The following is a 12,252-nucleotide window of genomic DNA, read 5'->3' on the forward strand; positions in this document are numbered from 1 at the left end:
GTAGAGGACGTATTTATAGACTTCTCGGCTTCTGTCACTTACAAGCTTGGTAGGAAGCGTTGAGGACATCTCTCCTTATTGAGGGCTGTTGAAACCCATGTCTTCTTTTTACCGCAACCATTTGCAGCGACATTTTTGAACACTTTAGATGCTCAGCGAGAGAGACGAGTAAGGATGGTGTTGAGAAAAAGGGATGCTGAGTCGGTCAAGAAACGTTGGCTGACTGTTGAATCCTTCACGGTCCTCTTAAATTGAGGCTTTGTGGGATATATTCAATCCGCAATGACAGGCTCATATTTCTTGTTCTGATCACCTCATCTGTGAGCGACTCAACGTTGAACCACCGAAATGCGCCTACAATTTCATCCCTAGAAATCATGGACTTTTTTTCCTACCCTCGCTTTAGTTTTGTCTTGTAGCATGTGTATATTGATTGTATATTATTGTGGAGTTGTGTGGGTCACAACCCTAATGCATGAGTAATGCCTATCAGGATGACAGAATAATACCATCAAAAACAGGTACTCCAACAGTGATTTGTCAGACGTCCTTCAACCAGCGCAGAGGGAAACTGTAGACCACCGGATTTAAGGATCGCGCTCCGAGACGAAATTCTAGTGATTTGTCAGATATGCACTTGATTAGAAATTCATCCAGCTTACCATCGCATCGAAGTTGCACTTCGGTCGGAGGTATTAAATTCTATCACGGAAAGAGCGGACTCCAGCAAGCCTCCTCCAAACCGAAAAGGAGCTTACAATTCCGCTGATTGAGTCAAGCGACTATTTCAAAATCTAATACTTGCCACATTTTCCCTGGGAAACACAGATATGCCCAAGAAGATGACTTCATTCCTGATCACCGGTGCCAACCGAGGCCTTGGCCTGTGGATGGCCACCATCCTCGCCTCGAAGCCTGCATCCGAGGTCAACGTCGTCATTGCCGCGGTCCGAAAGTCCAGCGATGCCCTGGAAAGGCTTATTGCCGAATCCGCAGGTCGTGTGAGACTCCTGGTCGTGCAGATCACCGAGGAAGAGAGTGTGGAAAAGTTTGCTGTTGAGGTAGCTCAGATCCTCCCGCACGGCCTGGATGTCTTGATCAACAACGCCGGCATTATGCAATACTCTCCAAACTCTGAATTGGGGGCGGAAGCTATGTACGGGTAACTGTGTTATGCCGATTAAGGAACATGCTAATTCATTGGTGGCGCAGGAACAATCTCAAGGAGCACTGGGAAATCAACGTGAACAGTGTACATCTTGTTTCCAGGGCGCTTCTCCCGATTCTACGCAAGGGAAAGAAAAAGACGATTGTCAACGTGTAGGTAGTATTCCTACGGCGAAAATAGCTGCGGGTATTGACAAGATTCCCCATCAGGTCCTCCGCGATGGCATCTATCACCCATCTAAAGGACTACATGTTCCAGCCGACACCTGCATACAAGATTTCCAAAGCTGCATTAAACATGATGACCGCACAATACGCTGCTTATCTGGAGAAGGACGGTTTCACTGTTTTCAGTATCTGCGCTGGTGTAAGACGGATATCTAGCAAGCCTACTGGACAAAACAATGCTGACAAGATTCTCTCTAGTGGGCTCGAACCGAGATGGGCTCCGAAGCGGCAGACTTGGATCCCAAGGAATCTGCTGAGTGTCTCCTGAAACGAGTCTTGAGCGTTACTAAAATTGATAACGGTAAATTCTTCAGTGCCTTGGTTCCCTCATGGGAATCCAAAGGAGGCTCAAGTCGGTATGATGGTCGGGTTCTTCCTTGGTAAAATACAATTTTTGGCAAAACTTCTCCTTTAGTCAGTGAGTCGATAAAAGCAAATCAAATTGCTGGTCGGGAACTGTTTAGATACAGTGTGTAATTCATGAGTCACGTTTTCTCGGTGGCCGCAGACGCACAAGTTGTCTTCACGGAAGCGGAAAGTCTTCGCGAATGTTAGGGGAAATAAAATTTGAGGCGTTCTCAAGTAGCAAACCAGCAGCCAAGGCCTGTCCCCAGACGCTGTCGGGCTTTACCTGGAAACTTTACCTTTCGTGGGCAAGCTGAATGAGAGAACCGCTGCCAATCCCAGTGGTATTGCATTTAAGTCTGTGGTATCACTCCACGATATCTAGTTTCACTTCCGGCCATTCGACGTGATAATGGAGTGATGTTTTCTTTCTTGAAAACAACGCCAGGGCGGTTTGCAGAGGAGGTTGGTCTAATATCAACCTACGGGGATCACGTCCATGCGACCGCGTAGATCATGACACATGACTGAGATTCAGGGTCAAGGCCATTGCCAGCCCTATCCAGTTGCAACCGAACACCAAGGAACTCTGGTCTAATATGGTCAGTCAGCGGAGGGAACATCCTTCACGTGAATCCCGACCAGGCGCGTTACTAACGCGACCCGGACGTCTCAGTCCAGGACATACTATCTTTTACTTGCCTCTTCGCCCGATTTTGAAAATCGGGCCATTTACGAGAGATATCCCTTACACTATGCTAATTTGCCCGACAGAATCCCAATTGTACTGGGTTGTAAACCATTTCAACTTGTCACTTTGCATTGATGACCCACCCTCCCTGGCCCACCCAACAGTAGATTTTCTACCACCTTCGACATCTTCGAGCCAACGCTCACGGTAATAGTAATTCTTGAGCTTGGCTGTGGTGATCTTACCCCATTAAAGTTTCAAGTACCATTGAGGGACATGGACCGCAACAGACCATTATCAACTGCGCCAGTCCGAAAGATTACAGACCCTGTCGCGCCCAGCCTTGCTGGGCTCGTGAGATGCCGCTGAGCCGCAGTATCGACACAATTGGCGTACATGCCCAGTCCAGTAGCCCACGAATGCAAAGACTGAAAAGCTCGTGACCATGAAGCGTCGCTACCATCTCCCGTGGTCAGATGCCGAAAAGCGTGCGAATAACTGTCTGAAGCAGCGCCGACGTGTGAGCAAACCATGTGTGGCATCGAAACGTTCGAGCAGCAGACTGGAGCTATCGCGCCGTAAAAGCCATTCTTTGCCCTTCATGCTACTCGTTAGCGCAACGAGCGATTCGGACCAAGAGTATGGCGCTTCACTTGGAGCTCGAAGGCAGCTGCGGATATGACCCAGCTCTCGCTGGTAAGACCAGAAATTGCAGGCAAAGCAATTTTTTAGAGCAATGGTTTTTCGACTAAAGGTAGATCTACCTTTAATTCTCTCTCAATCGATCGATCGGGGTCCCGCCCCCGCTCACATCCCTTCCCTGCCCGTTGCCTTGTCTACGAAGAATGCTCCCCTCTGCCAGCGACCAAGTATCTACATAGCCCGTTGCCAGTGCTGGCATACGTTTCTTGGCAGCAGATGCGAATTGTCCAGATCGACATTGGCAGCCATGTCCGCTGCGCCGGGCACCAGACGGCCAGCTTGAGGGTATTGCGCACGAGATAGATTTTGGAATGGAAAACCCGACTCCGGTATGAGGTACCGCGATTCGATTTTAATTCCTGCGTATCCCAATCCGCTTCCCATAATCGTCGTAAACAACTATACCCTGAAGAATTACAGCCGGTTGGGGCCCGAGGTCGTGACGGGCCACTAGTAACCAGCGGCGTCACTGAACTTGTAGCCGTATGAGGCAGTGAAATCATCGAGGACAGCGGGTCCACTGGAGCCTAGTAAAATAATTAGTCATTTCAAATCTGAATTGTCGTTGATAGGCTTACCGTAGGGATATTGCATGGGGATGATCTCCTTGTTGTCATCCAGGTAGTGCAGGAGAGGAGTGAAGAGGCGCCAACTGGCATCCAACTCATCGTCACGGACGAAGTTGGAGTGGTCACCCTTGAAGGCGTCCAGGATCAAAGACTCATAAGCCTCAGAGATCTTGAGGTCGGAGAACCGGCAGCGGTAGGTCAAGTCCAGCTCGGTAACCACCGCCTGCATGGACAGACCGGGCAGCTTGGAGTTCATCTTGATATAGACGGACTCATTGGGCTGGACACGGATGACAAGCTCGTTGCGGGGAATGTCCTTGAAGATACCGGAGGTGACGTCCTTGAACTGGATGCGGACCTCGGTCTTCTGCTCGTTCAGAGCCTTACCGGCCTTGAGGATGAAGGGAACGCCGTCCCAACGCTCGTTCTTAATGTATGCAACCAGCGCGCAAAAGGTCGGGCAGCGGGACTCCTTGGGCACACTGTTGTGCTCCAGGTAACCGGGCTTGCTGCCATCGAGGGAGCGGCCGTACTGGCCGATGATGACATTCTTGGGCTCGATGGCATCCATAGCGCGGAGAACACGGACCTTCTCGTCACGGATATCTTTGGAAGAGAAGGAGATGGGGCACTCCATGGCCAGTAATGTGAGGACCTGCAAAAGGTCTTCATATTGTCAGTATTTGCTGCATCTAATCGGCAAAATTGGCATAAATTTACGGTTCTGCATGACATCACGGATGATGCCGAACTCATCGAAGTAACCATCACGGCCCTCGGTGCCGAATGGCTCCTTGAATGTAATCTGTGGCAGATATTAGAACCCATATCTAAAACCTAATCATTCCACACATACCTGAACGTTGTCGATGTGGTGACGGTTCCATGAGGCGTTGAAGAACTCGTTGTCAAATCGTAGGATCAAAATGTTCTTAACCATCTCCTTGCCGAGGTAGTGGTCGATACGGAAGATCTCCTCCTCCTTCCAGTTGCGGTCCAAAGCCTTCTGCAGGTCGCGTGAGCTCTGAAGGTCCTTACCGAAGGGCTTCTCGACCTATTGCGGATAATTGTATTAGTATGAATTCGTTTTGACTCATAACTTCCACTCACAATAATACGGGCAAGACCGCTCTTGGGGTAGCAGTTGTGCTTGAGCTGCTCAGACACAGTAATGAAAACACTGGGGGGCAGAGCAATGTAGAACACACGGTTCTGCTCCTTTCCTTGGCGAACCTGCTCGATCTCCTCGAGGTGCTTGTTCAGGTTGATGAAGGAGTCATCCTGGTCATATTGGCCCGAAACGTAGGTGCACATCTTGCAAAATTGATTTAATTGCTTCTCAATCTCCTTTGTGGGGACCTTGATGTAAAAGCGAACGCGCTTGAGGAATTCCTCGTGGTCCATCTTTGTCCGCGCATATCCGACGATCTGAATATCCTTGGGGAGCAACTTGCTGCGGAACTATAGAATATTGTCAGTGGATTGGAGCTGGGTTTATTAGTAAAAATAGCACATACGAGGCCGAAGAGTGCAGGGAACTGCCAAATAGTTAGTACGTGTGATAGCGTCCTAGAAGGCGGGGAACTAACGGTCTTCTTCTTCGCCAGATCACCAGAGGCGCCTAGCACCACAATAATGGTATCATCTTTAAGTTTGATGGTGCTGGATGCATTGACCACTGTTAGTGCTTCGTTCGAGAAAGAATTCGCGTTTGACGCGGCAATTGGGGGTTGAGCGGGAAGCTCTCTGAGCTGCAAAAGCTTGCACAAGTCTGCAGAAGAGTCCAGGAGAAATTTGTGACAATTATCTGGATAAGGTAATATCCTTCAAAATAGCAATGGGACACGTTGAGGTTGGGATGACCTCAGGTAGCTGGTAGACTTCCGCAGCCGGAGGGGTAGGAAGTGATGTCTCAGAGCATTTTATAGGGGGGCACGTACCCTGCACTTTCGCGCCCATCGGTCTGGTTAATCACGCTAGACATCTTGCACCACTTTACAAAATGAAGAGGGAAATTGGAGAGGAAAGAGAAATGGTGAACAGGATCCGGGTACTTCTTAACGGATCCCTGAGAACGAATCCCGGGAGCACGAGGACTCCCCGGAATTAACCCGGAAATAAACCAGGGGCTCTTTGCGGCCCAACTTGCCGCCGGGCATGAGTGTTCCGAGATTAAGAAGCAATGGAGACAATCTGGCCGTGAATTCTCCTGTCAGCTCTATCTGGGAAAATTTCGATTGGGTTAGATTCAAGCCCAGGTGCCAAAACTTGCCTCAACATGTAAATCTGTCGGAGCGTCCAGAACATTAAGAACCGCTAGCACCGGAAACATCAGTGGGCAGTGTCCCGTTCCAGGGAGTAGCCCAGTTACACCGCCGAGGATAATATTCAAGGTTCGATGCAGTCCCATATGCTAGCAGTTATTTTTCTGTGGAACCAATTCGCATTATATCCATATTCAACGGCCTGGGCCATAGTACGAGCCCCGTAGCACCCCCAGCGGCCCCCAGTATGTTGTTCAATCCTTAGTGAGCCAGCTTGAGCGGTGTTTCACCGAGTCCTAGGGCACTAACCCCACCGTCATCCAAGCCGGTGAGCTTGACGAGGCCAACTCTTGGTTACGACGGACGCAATGGGCCGAGTATTTAAAGGAGATTCCAGTGCGGCCGTTAGCAGAGGCCATTGTGACCCCCAGATGTGGATTCCGAGGGCCCTGAGGGCGCCGTGACCGTCCTGTGCATTCTCTTCGAGCCGATTCAAAGATATCTAACATCGAGATGAGCAGAGTCGATACAAACAAGTGCTTACCAGGATGAACGCTGTTCACGTCGTTTGATGATCGCAATGCTATATTACAATTCCAAGAGGGCCGAGGTCAGCGTGGCCCAGAGACTCAGACAAACAATCCGTGTAGGTTCAAGGGCGATACCCCAACAGCTAAGCTAAGACGCAGTCAACATTGTAATTGTGGTTGCAGTTCACCCGTTACTGGCTGAATTCGTGTTCTATCTACCAGCCACGGATAGTTTTACGCCAATAGCGGACTTGGAGACAAGTTGGAGAGATTCCTCATAAAAAGACAGGGTTGGTTAGTGAGTACTCTGAGTCCCCGTATGACAGTAGACAGTCGGTGACTTCGTATGGCCAAATCACAGACAGACCAAATATTAAGGGAATGCACCAACTTTCGAATGGATAGTCCTGGAGTGATGTAGCAAGCCGGTCCGGCATGAGCGGCCAAGGGATTCAGTCCATCCAAGCTGGATGTGCTTGAAGGAGCTGTGCCGGACGTGACTTCAGCCACTCAGGGAGCTGGTGGTAGTTCTCCTGTGTTGGAAATATTCGCCAGCACGTGAGGAGGAATAAAATGCATAACACCGCAACCCGCTCTGGCAATGATGAGTTATTCGGAGGGGCGCCTGGGAGATTAACGAACACTCTTCAAACCGACTGCAAGTGACCGGTTGCCCAAATTTGTTTCCTGCGTTTTGAACTGCCTGCAAGGCTGATTTGCTGTCACACAGGATCATTGCGGTCGTTGTTCCACTGTATACCGTTCTAAGATGGTGATTGGCGATCTTGAACACTAAACCGGTGGCGTGGAAAAAGTCTAACAGCTCTGCTACATGAACCGACCACCGGTCCATTTGTCCCATCTGGAAATGAAGTACAGTACGTCCCGAAACTGGAGCCACCACCTACACTCTTATCGATTAGCCAATCCCAATGCCAAGATATATCAATATTAATGGGGAATCGCTCCGAAATAGTTAACTATCACAGACCCTCAGCTAGCGGTAAGGAGAACAATCCTGTATGCGTTTACCATAGAAATTATTCTCATAGGAAAGATACAAATATCCCCTTGGTAATTTGGTGTCGGCCAGAGCAAGAATACGCCCTTGAGGTCTCTTATTGGGACGTTGTTTTAAATTAAATCCGAATTGCGAAATGGAAAAAGAATATGAGGGATCTTCACCTTGAGGCTTCAACATTGAGGAAAATCTCCTTCAGAATCTAGAGATCGTGTCTCTTTCTCTTGATTTTGAAAATGTGGAAGATTCAAATGCTCTAGAAACCTAATGCTCGAGCTAGGGTATCTTGATTGAGCGAATGGCATCGCAGTAAGACCTTTCGAGCCTCTTGGATTGGCCCTTCACCTGATTGCATCAGCAACTCGTTCTATCTTTGAGTAACGAAGCACCATCCTAATTCAATAGCACACTGTGGTCGATTTACGGAGAATTCGAAGCCGAAACGGCGGGTTTTTTCTCCCTTCTTCGCAACATGAATTTGAGCAGCAAACGGGATTGGAACAACAGGGAGGGCATCTGAGGCCAGATACAGTTCCGACCTTAATTGATCCAGACCTGACCACATAGGCTATATGTCTCTTCTATTCCCTTCCTTCATCCCTTTCCACAACAGTAAAATCCTAATACTGTCTTCCATTGATTCGCCAAAACATGTGCATACACTGTGTGCCTAATGGTATCTACTACAAATTAAGTTACCGGGTGTAGAGGTGTAGAGCTTACAATTAATTGGCTAGACATGATGCAATCTCAGGTCTACCTGCCAAATTAATTGAGTAACAAGATCGCCAAAGTGACTTTCATCATCATCACCCTTATTCTCCATTACTGAGATTAACTGCATCTGTGGCACCGGTACTTTGAGGCGAAAGGAAATTGAATCGTGGTTTAGCCGAAAGTCAAACACACTAGAACAGTTTTGAAATCAAGGGTTCCATGCCGGCAATCTTCAGAGATACCACGCCCAAATAAAATTGAAGGCCAACTGCTGCTTGCCAATTCACGTAGTGAGGATCGTTGTTAAATAAAGTATGCGGCCACTCTCGGGTTCCATTGCCCCTCGTTTGGTATCCGAGGGGCCGAGATGCAACCCAGAAAAAGCCGAAATACCCCAATCTCCTCCTCCTCCCCAAGACTATACACGCCCGACTAAAACTGGGAAAATTCAATTCTTTCAGCTGTGACAAATATCCCCAGAATCTCAAAGGTAAAGTGTATTATCGGCGGCATTGAACTATGTCAGAAATGTTGGAAGTCCAGGATTGTCGATTGTGCACTGGCAAGAATTCGGTCTATTGCATAAGAGATCTAGTGGCCGCTCGCAAGCATGGGGTATGTCTATCTCCGGACCTCAGTTGGTAATTGACAATAATCCAAAGGGGCCTTTACAACTCGTGATCAATGCGGTGAGAAGATATCAGAAGAAATACTCAGAATTCACTACCAAAGATTCCCAGTCCAACTGCTAGATTAACAGCATTCCTTGTCCGCCACTAACTACCGTACCTATATGCTTAGCCCCACATATTCAAGTTTACCAAAAGAGGTCGAGGTTTATGTATCCGTCGACGATATACTCTGATTGGAGCTCGGATTTACGCGGTGACGTCGTCTAAACTCCGGCATCGCATTAAACATGGCGTTACCGGATATAACGGAATCTAATTACCTAAAGATGCTGTTATCCCCGTTTGATCCGGGATATAAATACTTTGGAAGGTATAAAAGAGTAAACGCACTACCTTGCGACACCTAGGATACGTACCGCAAGAAGAAGCAAGCCATCACCATGCCTCTTAACGTTCCCCCCGCCAACCGTCTTCTTGACCTTCTCAGCCTGAAAGATAGGGTCGTTATCATCACCGGCGCCGCAGGCCCTCAGGGAATCGGCATCGAGGCAGCCCGCGGCTGCGCAGAGATGGGCGCCAACGTTGCTATCACCTACACCTCGCGAAAGGACGAAGCCGACGCCAATATTATTGAACTGTCGAGCAACTACAATGTCAAAGCCAAAGCATACCACTGCGATATCTCCAACTTTGGCAGCGTCGAGCAGCTCGTTAAAGATGTGATCCGGGAGTTTGGTCAAGTCGACGCTTTCATTGCAAATGCCGGGGCTGTCCATCACAGTACCATGCTTGATGCTTCAAGGGAAGACTGGGACAGAATCATCAATATCAACCTTAACGGCACGGCGTATTGTGCCCAAGTCATCGGGCCCTACTTTCGAGAACAGGGCTATGGCTCCTTTGTCATCAATGCCAGCATCGGTGGGCATATCGCCACTATGCCAGTTGAATTCGCAAGCTATAATGTTGCTAAGGCAGGTTGCGTTCACCTGGCCAAAATTCTGGCTAACGAGTGGCGTGGCTTTGCGAGGGTCAATAGCATCTCACCAGGATATATTGATACTGGCTTGGCTGGAGGCATTGGGGATGACCTTCTGGATGCTTGGAATAGCATGATTCCGATGGGCCGACAAGCGGACCCTAAGGAGTTGAAGGGGGCGTTTGTTTACCTCGTCAGTGATGCCAGTTCTTATACCACTGGGGCGGACATTCTCATCGATGGAGGGTATACTGTCCGATGATTGGATATCACCAAGTTCAATGACGTTGAGAATGTTGAGAAGAGCAAGTTTATCATTTTGAAGGATGGAGCTTGAGCCATGCAAAATGAATGTATTGTTGGAGATTAAGTACAGTACTGTATATGAACTTTACTTAGCCAACTTGGCCACGTTCTTGCTGTTAATGACTCTTCAACACAATGGGAACATCTTTTGTAAGTACTATTCAACACACTCTGTAGGGAACCTGTGAAAGCAAAGAGCCCATCATGTCTGGAATTAAGAGATATCCCGTCGTCATCTTTCAATGGAGACTGGCCGGAAAGGTTGAATTACGAAAGTCATGATCTCGGCCTACCGGGACATCTTCACCTTATAGCAGTCCCTCGATCCTCGTTATTTTCTTATTGCCCAGCTCAGGCTGCGTTGCGATATTCGAAGGTGAGGACGAATATATAACCGATTATTTGAACAGAAGACAGGCTATATCGCATATTTGTTGACGACCGCCACATACGAAGTATACGTCTGCGGCAAAGAAAACATTGGGACTGTTAAAATACGATTGGCATGGGAACCTAGACCCTTCCACCCACAAGATCATTTAAGAGCTTCCAAGCTCCCACTGGTTGATGCATTCAGAATACAGTGGAAATTATTGGCGTGGTCGACCTCTGGGGTCTTAGCTTCCAGACGTCTGAAATTGGACCACACATATTTTCATATTTTCTTTAGCTTAGCTGTGTCCTAGTAAGCCTATTCTATAGTTTCCTTCAGTATATATAGCCATGTGCCGATGATGCAGAATACCAACGGGTGGCGAAGTTATAGACCAAATTTAGTTCGCATTGCCTTTGCAAACCGTGTAATAGCCTCCGAGATTCTTTCCAACGATGCAGCAGCAAATTTTGCTCCAAAAAACATATTATCTTCCGCAGCCGCCCGATCCGCTTTTAACCGGCTGATAGAAATATGCTTTCTTCGATCGAATCAGGCAGAGTTCCATGAACAACGGATGGATGTTTTCGCCAATCGATCTCAATCCAATGCTTCTCAGATGTTAGTCCCGTCGAAAACCGAAAGTTTACATATCTTCCTCTCAATTTCGGTCCTAGGTCTGTCGCACATGAACAATCCGCTATACGGCTTGGCATTAGCTTTTATACATTCTTAGTGTGAAAACCCTTGTTGCTTCAGTCCGAATTCCTTGTTCGTTTTTTAAAATACACCCACAGATGTACATGCCCTTCACGATGCATGGGCTCCGAAAGGAACATGAATAATTCAAATTTTATATATAATTTATATATCACCGATAATTATGGACTAGGCTTTTATGCAAATTGAAAAAATCTTAACTACCTATTCCCTTACACCATTAACTTTGAATTTTACTTTCACCACCCACATTCCTAGTCTGAAAAGCTACCCCTGATAGTATTTCTTCAACAACATACCAAGAACAGCGTTGCTGACGACATCGCTGCCGAACTAAATGGCAGTGGCTTGGTTGGCATATTTGATGCTGCCATTTCCAAGAAAAGCTACACGGTCGCCGGACAACTGCTCTAAAAGCTTGGCGGAGGGGCACTCGTTGGTACATTACCTCCTTTGGACATCTCTTTGCCCGAACATGTCCACAATAAGAATGTTACCACAATCCATCCAATATTTGCCAAATGCGTTGTTGACTGAAGATTAGTGTTCGCTGTTTCAATTTCAACTGATGAGGTCGAGGTTGGCGAGACAATATGATAAGACTACGTGCCTGACGCTCTCTTGTCTAGTCATTTGCAGGCCAAACCAGATCCTGTTGTGATTATAGGAGGGTTGGAAAAAATACAAGAGGGCCTCGATCTTCAAAAGAAGGGCATCTCAGCCGGCAAGGTTGTCGTGCCCTCTTGGCACACTGGTCCTTTTCTCCAGTATCCGAATGTACCAAATGACACGAGTATCTTTACCAGGCATTTTAACTACAAGTAAGCCAACGGCGGATGATGCTGCAAAACTTCTCTATCCATCAAATATATCATTATTTTAACGGGATTATGTCGCAAGTTGAATTCTACGTAACAACTGCTGTTGAAGTAGACGAGCTCTGTACTAATGTATGTCCGGGCCGAAGACTGATAAGAAGATCACCAGGACAATATCTGTATAGGAGCT

At 47.7% G+C, this 12,252-nt stretch overlaps 4 protein-coding genes across 4 annotated transcripts; 2 read left to right on the plus strand and 2 right to left on the minus strand.

The window, feature by feature from the left end:
- Positions 1-830: 830 nt before the first annotated feature.
- On the plus strand, positions 831-1,779 carry N7471_013751 (uncharacterized protein; the record flags this gene model as incomplete). Its single annotated transcript, XM_057286469.1, has 4 exons — positions 831-1,156; positions 1,213-1,320; positions 1,378-1,534; positions 1,594-1,779. 4 exons carry the CDS (start codon positions 831-833, stop codon positions 1,777-1,779), a joined length of 777 nt encoding a protein of 258 aa, XP_057128948.1.
- A 1,525-nt stretch (positions 1,780-3,304) lies between these two features.
- Positions 3,305-3,517, minus strand: N7471_013752 (uncharacterized protein; the record flags this gene model as incomplete). The annotated part of the gene is made up of 1 exon (XM_057286470.1): positions 3,305-3,517. One exon carries the CDS (start codon positions 3,515-3,517, stop codon positions 3,305-3,307), a length of 213 nt encoding a protein of 70 aa, XP_057128949.1.
- Positions 3,518-3,583: 66 nt separating this feature from the next.
- Positions 3,584-5,686, minus strand: N7471_013753 (glucose-6-phosphate dehydrogenase; the record flags this gene model as incomplete). The annotated part of the gene is made up of 8 exons (XM_057286471.1): positions 3,584-3,660; positions 3,712-4,368; positions 4,423-4,507; positions 4,559-4,756; positions 4,813-5,163; positions 5,220-5,240; positions 5,292-5,448; positions 5,643-5,686. 8 exons carry the CDS (start codon positions 5,684-5,686, stop codon positions 3,584-3,586), a joined length of 1,590 nt encoding a protein of 529 aa, XP_057128950.1.
- Positions 5,687-9,306: 3,620 nt separating this feature from the next.
- Positions 9,307-10,107, plus strand: N7471_013754 (L-xylulose reductase; the record flags this gene model as incomplete). Its single annotated transcript, XM_057286472.1, has 1 exon — positions 9,307-10,107. The coding sequence occupies one exon, from the start codon at positions 9,307-9,309 to the stop codon at positions 10,105-10,107; it is 801 nt and encodes a 266-aa protein (XP_057128951.1).
- Positions 10,108-12,252: the final 2,145 nt, after the last annotated feature.

The sequence above is a fragment of the Penicillium samsonianum genome (genome assembly GCF_028829775.1).
Source record: "Penicillium samsonianum strain IBT 33392 chromosome Unknown utg000010l_segment0_segment0, whole genome shotgun sequence".
NCBI classification, from domain to species: domain Eukaryota; kingdom Fungi; phylum Ascomycota; class Eurotiomycetes; order Eurotiales; family Aspergillaceae; genus Penicillium; species Penicillium samsonianum.